Here is a 10,466-nt window from a genome sequence, read left to right as displayed (position 1 = left end):
CATTTGATTGGGTAAAGTTATATTCTAAACATTAGCTTTTTAACCATGTTTAAACCAAAGGCATTACGCCCTAATAGGTGCATATTTCCAATCTCAACACCTCCACCCAGAATCAGCGTACCTAGGAATTTAAATACCTCGGTACGCAACTTGTTAACAGTCATGAGCAAAGAGTAAATGTAATTTTTATGACCGAAAATGTGTAATGCAATGATAAAACTTTCCAAGAAAAACAAAAATAACACTTCAAAAGTCATTTATTGAAATTCAACAAAGTGACAATCAACAGCAAATTTTTCTCAAAATAAGAAATAATCATACTCAACATTCACACTTTTCAATGATAATTACATACTAAAATTAACCATGGAAAAATAGGTATAAAATATGCAATTCCAACCAATGATAAAAATAACATCACTGCTGCCTAGTACTTCCAAAGATTTCTGCAGATTGGGCAAGTAGAGTTATTGCTAGTACTGAACCATTTGTACTGAAAAAGATGAAATGTTTTTTAGAGAGTTAAGAGACAAGCAATGTCAACTTTCAAAGAAACACATGAAATTATCTAAAATGATTGATGAATGATGCTTACCAAGCATTGGGAGTGAAACTTCTTTTTACAAGTATGACATGATAACTTTGGTATCTGATAGTTTGAATTGTGAAGTATAGAGTAGCATATGAAACACTCCTCAACACCTTCAAATCTCCTGTCAAGGTATTTCTTCCATAGAGCAAGGCCATCCCAAATTGAACCATTCTAAAAATATGACAGAAGATGAGTCGGATAAAAATTTAAGACAGTAGCTTTATTACACATGAAAAAAGAACCAAATGATATCAATATGTATTACAGTGAAACCTCTATTTTACACTTTTGAATGGACCACTTACAAAAAGTGCAAAATTGAGGATGTTGTAAAATAGAGTATCATTTTCTAAAGGTGGTATTGTTTGGGACCTGACAAAAACTGTGCAAAATCAGGGAAAATGTATAGTGGGGGAATGTAAAATCGAGGTTTCACTGTATTTATATCGAATTGGATACCACAATCATACAGACAATAACCGTGAAAACTTTTCATTCCATGGAATATTCAAAGTTATATACACCAAAAAATAAATTTTCCATGAACAGGTCTAATGCGAATCTCAGACTTGGAAGAATATTTGAAAGACGATGGCTTGGTGGTGTAACTGGTAGCACAGCTGACCAGCAAATCCTGAGATCGGGGTTTGAATCCCGGGAAAGCCAAATGATATTTTCATAGCAAATTTCATCCTCGGTGTATATAACTTTGTACCTGTGTGTGTGGCTGCATACAAAGTTACTTGATCTATGCAGTGCTTCGGAAAATTTACAATTCTTTTTTTCCCACACCACTGATAACAGCAATGTATTAGCCTTTTAAATTGGGGTTTTCAACAAATTAACATTTAAACATACACACACATCAGTTTCCTGGATAGGGGCAATGCATCCAGGACGGACTCCAACCTGCAACCTCTTGTTTGGCAGGCAAGGACTTTAGCCTACCACCACCAAGGCCAGCATATGGTCCTAAACTTTCATTGCCATTACATTTAGTATTATTTTGGTTCAAGAATGTAGATGGGAAGTAAAGAGGGGCAGCCCTCTGCCATTTTTAAGTATTCCTCTTTATCAGAAAGATTGTTGAAAGAGTTTTCAGAAATTGCATATTTAAAGTACAAACTACTAATATGCCTTAAGCTATGAATTACACCTACCTGATAGTTGAGAAAAATCGTTATTTGCCTCCTCCAATTATGGGATTGGTTAATACCAAACAGATACTTTCCACACTCAACTTTAACAAGGCCTAATGGATGGTTGGTGGGGAGCTGAATCATTAGCTCTGCTTCAGCATCATCCACAGAATAAACAGCGATGACTTCACGAGCAGTGTGATGCACCTTAACCTGAAGGTAAATTTGAATATTTAAAGGGAGAAAAAAAAATTGTTTTCAATCACAAGATAAAATTATCATGCACTTAAAGCTGGTGTATAGAAAAGTAACTGAAAAATACAATTAAGCACTTTATGAAAAATTAGCTTAACGGCTTTGGGGCACTTATAAGATACACTACCTGACCCCACGACCTTTGTACTACCTAATAATCAATGAACAGTTTGGTAACACCATTATAAATCAAGAGAGGGTATACACTGATTTTAATAATTTTTGAACTTATTATAATAAAATAAGAAATAAAAATCAAGAAACATACAAATGTAAGTATTTGAATGGCTTATTAAAAATAGCATTTTCTTTATTCAATCTACATAGGGCATGTATATGCAGACTTTTTAAAATGAGTTTTCTAATGTTTACCATTTAACTACAGAAATTTTAGACATCGTGGTCTTACAAGGCAATTAAATAATCCTATTTGGAGTCCCTAGAAAGCAGCGTTAATATCCTTAGTGGTAATAACTTTGCACTGGTACACGTGACTCCGAACAAAGTTACTCATTTCATTCAGTGCTTTGAAATTTGAATTCAACTCATGACTTTTTAAGAATCTTTTAAGAAATAATTTATAAAAAATACACACATCCACACCTACCATCATATTTGCAAATGTCTTTTCCTCAGCCTGAACAGCTCGCATTTCCTCAGCACAGAGTAAGGGAGATAGGTAAACAGCAGTCAAACGCTCAACAAGTGAATTCGATCTTGCCTCTAAATAATTCCACCAATGGCGGACAAGTGCAGGTAAGTACCGGAACGTATCAACCCAAACCCAGCACACTAGCCTTTCCAAATTTTCAGTCGTCACAGCACCTATTTAAATACAAGTATGAGTAAATTTGAGTGTAATTATGAAAAATTATCACATAAAACATGTTAAAAGTTACAACTTTACCATTGTTCTCAATAGCAATACATGTGAATAATTTGTGAGCATTGTAAAATATGGTAGACTCCAGATGAGAAGTGTTCCCCTCTTGGATGTTCAATTTCCAAGCCCAGAATTAATGCCGTTAAGTTGTACGCCAATTTTTCCTGGATAAAAAGTTTTCCCGGCTAAGAAGCCTCAACTGACAGTAACCAAACAATGTGTTTCAATTAAACTCTACCCACAAATGAAATTTTAGAATATTTCCTCATAAATATTGATCATCATCAGTGGAAGATTCAGTATAGGAACTAGGGGGTGCAGGGGGCTATGTTGGGCACCTGGGAGGTAACCTCCCAGCAGTAATGGGGGTCCAGGTGGTTACGAAAAATTGGTGGTGGTTGAGAATTTAGAGGGTTGTCTCATTACCAATGTCCCGAAGAATTAAGTGTTTAAAAGAAACATATACAGTGAGTCCTCGTTCTTAGTCACACCATTTAACGTCATTTCGCGATAACGTCACGAAAATTTTGAGACCGTCATTCGTTTATCGCACCTACGCTTCGCGATAACGTCAAGTCTTTTAAATTTCGCGCGAAAAAAAAGGCGAAGCGGCGGGCGTTGCAGATTGTTCGTTTTGTGGGCGGTAATACAGTCAGTCTAAGCAAAGTGTAAAACGGTGTATTTTTTCTTAATTGCGATTACAGTTTCAGCAAAAATTTCTGCAAAATGAATTCTTGCATAGGTGCGCAAGGTTTTACTTGACATAATGGTTTTCAGGAACCTAAAAAGTGATTTCAAGGCATTTTTCTGTGTAGAACTCGTTTTTGTCGTCACTTTTTTTTGCCGAGTTCACAATAATTTTGGTTCCATTAACTGCGATGATGATGCCCAGGCGATGCTCGCCCGGGCGACCACCATAGCGAAGCCGAAAAGCAAATGCTGGAAGATACAAAAATGGAGAAGGATTTACGTCACTGCTGCTATTGTCGTCAAAGAAGACAGGAACTCGTATTTATGCCATAGTTTGGCATTCCACCGTAAAAAATGCCCCAGATATGATATGCTAACATTTTTTTCACGTAGGAATTGTGAGGTCTAAGAGCCGATATTCACTTTTCACATTGTTTTTAATGGGATATTATGCTTCGATTTACGTCATTTCGTTTATCGTCACATTTTTCAGGAACGGTAAGTGACGTTAAACGAGGACTCACTGTACATACATTTTTAGTAATTTTACCTCACACTAAATTTCTCTAATGAATTCACAATTAGTGAATGACCTTGGACGGATATTCAGTAGCGGCATATATAATCAGATCAATGCTGCAGTACATAGAGTTATCCGCAACATTATGGGTTTTCAGGGCTCTCCTCTACTGAATATATTCAACAACTGAATAAAATTACCATTTTAACTAGTATAAATTGGATACCCCAATAATTGTGGGCAGTAGCCCTCTCCAATATCTATGGATTCACCACTGATGATGATCAATTAATTTCTGTTGGTTTAAGGAAATAGTTTATTCAACAAACTTCCATGGATCTTTCTTTCCCTTTCAACATTAACTGAATAAACTGCTTTTGTTTCAATGAAATGAATTTGGAATTATTTCCAAGTATTTAATGCAGCGGTTTAATTTTGCTTGCTTTCCCTCAAAAGAAGTTTTCCCACCTAAGCAGTCTTCAATTCTGGGTACCTTGAAAAACTTCTTATCTTGTTTCTATTGTAGGTATTAGCAAATTTTACTCAAAAGATATGTAGTTAATTTGATATCAAATACGTTAATTTTTCCTTTAACTTTAATCCTCAATGAAATACATATTTCTTTCAACCTATTTGTGACCAGCAGTACTGAAATATTGAAACATTGATTGTGATATATTGGCAAATTGATAATTTTATCATAGTAATTGATTATTTGAAAAATAGAAGTATTTAGTTAATTCTGAAATAATCAATTAATTTTCAATTTATAAATTGTTGTTTATGACAAATTGCACAGTGAATTATTGCCCTTTGATTTCTCCTCACATTAGCCATAAATAAATGTTTACAGTTCACAAATAAATAATTACTCAGGAAAGTTATTTAAAAAAATACTAAAATGTAATTAAAATGATACAATAAGAGAAACATACCATGATAGGATTGAGCAGACAATTTGGATTCGAATAATCGAGACAGCATTTTTGATGATGGCGAATTCACCTGAATGCTACAACCTTGCAACAACTGATCTGGTAGAAGACGAAACACATTATCAAGGAGACTGCTTAAGTGACCGGTGTCCCTGTAAAAAAATTAATGCCATAGATACAAACTAACCCAAGTATCTATATTGAAAGTAAATATCCCACTTAAGGATGGGTTGGTGTGGTTCTTCAGTTCTTGGCTTGACTAAGATTAAAACTCAGTACTGAAGCCAGAAAGAAACAGCGCCAAAATAATTAGTGCAACTGAAAACTTTTCTCAAGAATAATTTACATTTCACTCTTAACATTTAAAGAATGTCTATGTATAATCACTTATTTGATAGCTTGATACATATACAGTGGAATCCTGATTTAAGGTTTTTCAGGGGGGACAAAATTTAAACCACTAAATGCGGACAAACACTAAATGAGGACTTGCCATTTCTTTCAGGTTTTAGGGTCTGTAATGATTGGAATGGCTTTTTATGAATAAAATATTTTATTTGAAGTAACTAAAAGGTGCTGCATGCAGCAAAAAATTCATTGATTAAATGTTCTCTGCCCAGTGAGGGTTGGATAATATTTTTCAGGAATCATCTAAAAAATGGGTAGTAGAAATAAGTAGGTAATGAGAGGATGACAATTGTTTTAATGAAATATTTTAAGAAAATTATAATGTACATCAACTTAAAAGTATTCCCACACGGAATATCATTATGGACATTAGTGATTCCATTTTTACTCATATTTCAGTCGTCTCAATGAAATTTTAAAATTTTTTCTGTATAAGTGACATGTAGGTGACTATAGCATTTCTAATATAATAAGAAAAGGTGTAAGTATGTCCTAAAAAATCGTCATTGCAACAATAAAGATGAGTTAAATAAAAGGACAACAGAAGATCGCTAATCCCGAATTCTAAACTACCGAATAATTAGTAAAAGGGAGGTTTATTGGAATTTTGTCAACTTAACGTTTTCTGTAGCGTGCAAAAGATCCACAGAGAAAAAATCATTCGCCTTGACCGGGATTCGAACCCGGATCCTTTAAAACTTAAATCCCGGTATACTTTAAAACTAGTTTTCTGTAGCCTCCGCGACACGAGGGATTTATGAGCCTTTAAAAAGCCTCCTGTGCGCACATTTTGGATTTCGAGGTCATCCAAAAAAGGAAAATCTTATTTCTAGTATGCCTACAAGTCGATGGTGATTCAACTCGATGATAACACCAGATTGTCATAAATCCGCGGCCTCATGCAGGTCGAATGGAGCCGGGAGAAGTTGCTTACGCGGCGCGCTAATCACCTTGACGCCGACTCACCTTGTTTCACCGCAGCTTTTAATAAAATTTGGTTGGACCTTGAATAGCGATTAGCTAAACTCTGTTAAGTGAAAAGGTTTAATCTTCAACAGAACTGGATATCTTCTGACAAATTGTCAGTGCCTCTAGAGTTTGGCAACTTCGTCCGAGTTATGATGTCGAAGTCAACCACCAAGGGCAATCCTGCTGGATTTTCATATTTTTCCGCGATCTTTTTTTACCGTGATTATGCGGTGATTTTTCCCGGAATGATCGATTTATTTAGAGTTATGGACCGTGATAATTCGTCAAAACTTCGATTGTCATTCTCTTTTTACATAAAATAGCCCCAGATAAATAGATATCTTTGAATCGACAGCGATATCAACCAGCCGCATGTCGGTAAATGGGCTCCGGGATATCTAAATTACGATGTGAAACAATGTTGTTCCGTAGGGAAAGAATGCTCTCACTCATGGTCATGACAGGGGAAACACTTCCTCTGTTCTTTCGCTGTTCCTCCGTGGAAACTGACCTTGGAATGGATTATAGAAAGAATCTTCTAGTGAACTGCGCAATTGATATTGGGCCTCCTCTTTACCTTCTAGAAAACCATTATTGTAGCGGCCCTCGGAGGATAACTCGTGTCATCAGTCGTCACGTATCATCGAAGTCAAGTTCATGAAGTGAAGGATAAGGTAGTTCGAGGTAATTAAGGGATGACTTTGCTCCATTAGATCGGATCTGATACAAAAAAAGCCTGGTGTTTGGATCAGAAGGGGAGCGAAACGTTACGAGAAGACAAATCACCCAACTTGCGAGTTGAAGGTCGCAGCGCTGCGCTCGCGGAAGAAAGCAGTTGAAGAAGCGTTCCCCGGTTGATTCTATCGACTCTTGGTAAACTTTCATGAGACTGTTCTTGTTGATGAGCATATAAATTCGAAGATTTGGATGAACCGCCATGAAAAAACGTTAAATCGGGCAAAAAAATCTTGAGCGGGACAAATTTTTACGACCATAAATGCGGAAAAACGCAAAATGCGGAAACACTAAATACGGATAATTTTTACATTGTCCTAATAGGGAATGAATCGGGACCCAAAAAAATAAACGCTAAATGCGGAAAAACGTTAAATGCGAAGACCTTAAATCCGGATCCGACTGTATATGAATTAAGGCAGTGGCGCAGCAAGGGGGGGGGTTTTGGGGGATAAAACTCCCTCAGAGCTCAGAGAAATATTTAAGTTTGATCCATTTTACGTAATTAGATTAGGATTACTTATAGAATAGTGTTAGAATTAATCAAATGTTCCTCAGAAAGCCATAAAACTCGACATTTCGAACCATTAGTCTTAAAAAATTTCTGGAGGAGGGCTCCCACAAATCCCGATTACCCTGGCAGGTATGCAATACCTCCAAACACCCAAGTATTAGTTGTGCCTAAACCCCCCCAGCCTTAATTCTTAGCTGTGCCCCTTTAGACTTTAGGTATTTTTCATGAAACCATAATGAAAATCATGATATCATTTGAAATTAAGCAATGAAAATGACACACTTTAGTGAAAATCGAAACTGAAAACCTGGAACAAAATCAAATGCCAGGAATCTGACCAGGGGCCGTATTCTGTATTTCGTCGGTGCCGCACCGGTCGGTTTCCCTTTCAAGCCCACCGACTGGACATCAAACCGTACCGACAACGGATTCCGCACCGACGACGACACTTTCAGCGATTCTGTAAGGTCGTCGGTTTCAAACCAGTCGGTACGGTTCCCCTTCCTTCCCAAACAGGGAAAATCCGAATATATCCGAAGTTTCACGTGTCTCCACCAATGAAAGAAGGGTAAAAACAAGTGAAGACTCATTGGCACAGTTTGTTGTCGTCATTCTCAATCTTTTTATTTGCGGAAATTACGACTTATTGCTAGATTAAGATAAACGATATTGGATAAGTTGTTAACAATGCTTATATAATGTGTGGTGGTAATGCTGTACCTACAGAATCGAAGGAAACAATATATTACAACATCACAATAAAGTTTGTATGTGATGGAGATTGTTGTTGCTGGAATGAATTATTGAAACTATCCTTGAGATCGTAGTTTCTTTTTTTAAATATCGGTTCCGTATAATGCTATTTATTCATGATTTGGTAATATAGTTGTCATTAAGTAAGTTCCGTATAAATGTTATCAACGGAAGGTTATGCCATTGGCACCGTAGCAGACGAAAATAGCATACCATGGAACGTGAACGTAGGATTCAAATGCAAATGTAATATTAGAGGAACAAGTTAGGAAATTGTTATAAAAATATGGAGCTGGGTGCAACTAAAAGAAGTGTAATGACGAGGAAGTAAATAAATTGTGATTGGGTGAAATACATATGTATAAGTTGCGCATTCCAAGTGAGAGAAAATGATAATATTGCGGTAAACCTCATACTTATTAACAAATATCTTCTTTTATCGTCAAGGGAATCAATGGCTGACGATGAAATGAAATATAGTTGCCCGTTACAAATGAAAGAAACTGATACCGTTGTGGCAAACTTCATACTTAAATAATAAGATCTTATTTCTATGCCGAGAGAAACGCCAAATTGATGATTGAGTGAAATAACAGTCGCCTATTCAGAGTGATATAAAGTGATAACATTGCGGCAAAACTCATATTTAATCAAAAATATCTTTTTTATGTCAAAGGAGCAAGTAAATGATGATAGAGAGAAATAAACCCTATTACAAGCGAGTGAAAGTGCGGTAACATAAATGAGAGAAAGTCATTATATGTTAGCAAACCTCATTTTTATTAACCATTATCTTATATTTCTGTCAAGGTAATTAATATAGATGATGACACAGTGAATTATAGAGGCGTATTCGAAGGGGCAGAAAAAGATAACATTGGAGAAAACCTCATTATTTACTCGGTGATGAGGTAAAAACAAAATAAAACGTATAATGCGCACCGGGGAATTCATGAAACCCACTAGTCGGTGGCCGTACCGACACCTCTTTGCTGTCGGTACGGCTACCGACGATCTCCCGTCCTCTCGTCGGTGCCGCACCGACCGGGTTCGTACAGAATCGCACGACTTCTTACCGGGAGTCGGTGTGACGTCGCACCCGACGAATCGGTGCCGCACCGATCGGTTTGGAGTTACAGAATACGGCCCCTGAATAGGAACCAACAAAGCAGAACCAATTCATCCTAGAGCCAATACCATAAATATCAACAGAATGAAAACATATGTATATTTCATATACCAAATAAACTGAAAACTGGATGGGAAGCCATTATATTGGTAACAAAAGTCACAATTACACTGACAATTTGTCATGAGAATGAAATTTTTTGCTAAAAAGTATATAACCTGGATTAAAAGATGCAGGAATATTTACGCGAGAAATACAGCAGCAGAATGAAATGGCTCCCCTCCAGTAAAAATATGAAACTAATGATAAGACAAAGACACAAAAATATCGCATTCTTACTTCAACCATTGAGCATAGTGGCACCGAAGTTCTGGCTCAGAAACTCGACACATTTCTAGGATCACCTTCCACTGAAGAAAGTAAGCACTGGTATATGTGTAGGTGTCCGTGAAAGGCTGAACAGTGCAACTGTCTCCAACTCTGAAAAAGTAATGCTAATTCATGTAAGAAAACCACAGTGATAAAATTTTTCCTTCAAAAAATCACAAAATTAAAATGCTAATTTTTTTTTTACACCCTTCCCACTCAAAATATGTTTTTCTTCCATACATATGTAGTTTCATAACTAATGGCCAAGGCACGAATTTAGCTAGTCATTAGAGATAGATTCAACTGTAACCAACATGATATAATATGTCATGCATCTTATAACAATTATATCTTTTACTATCCCACAAAAAGATTTTAGACCTATCTGGGAGTTTTTTCAACGCCTTGTTTTACTATTTATTTTTTGATAACAATACTGGTCCGGTATCATAAGAGAAAAATTTGCCTTTTACGTATGTATTTACCTGCTCACATGAAACTCAGTAGGATATGGTCAATAATATAAAAATGAAGGAGTTAAGAGATTAATTCAGAAATGAAATCTAAAACTAATT

The 10,466-nt window shown here is 36.2% G+C and overlaps 1 protein-coding gene across 1 annotated transcript in view; it reads right to left on the bottom strand.

Moving 5' to 3' along the window:
• Positions 1 to 239: 239 nt before the first annotated feature.
• LOC124160844 (E3 ubiquitin-protein ligase listerin) overlaps positions 240 to 10,466 on the bottom strand; it is a 34,650-nt gene continuing 24,423 nt past the window's right edge. The window contains exons 20-25 of the mRNA XM_046536936.1: positions 9,862 to 10,002; positions 5,015 to 5,166; positions 2,594 to 2,811; positions 1,753 to 1,944; positions 596 to 763; positions 240 to 493 (exon numbers count right to left, since the gene is read on the bottom strand). Of these exons, the coding sequence (XP_046392892.1) occupies positions 428 to 493; positions 596 to 763; positions 1,753 to 1,944; positions 2,594 to 2,811; positions 5,015 to 5,166; positions 9,862 to 10,002 (937 nt within the window). The 3' untranslated portion in view covers positions 240 to 427. The remainder of the gene's footprint in view (positions 494 to 595; positions 764 to 1,752; positions 1,945 to 2,593; positions 2,812 to 5,014; positions 5,167 to 9,861; positions 10,003 to 10,466) is intronic.

This window comes from Ischnura elegans, chromosome 6, assembly GCF_921293095.1.
Source record: "Ischnura elegans chromosome 6, ioIscEleg1.1, whole genome shotgun sequence".
Taxonomy (NCBI): Eukaryota; Metazoa; Arthropoda; class Insecta; order Odonata; family Coenagrionidae; genus Ischnura; species Ischnura elegans.
This window is presented reverse-complemented; position numbering and strand designations above follow the sequence as displayed.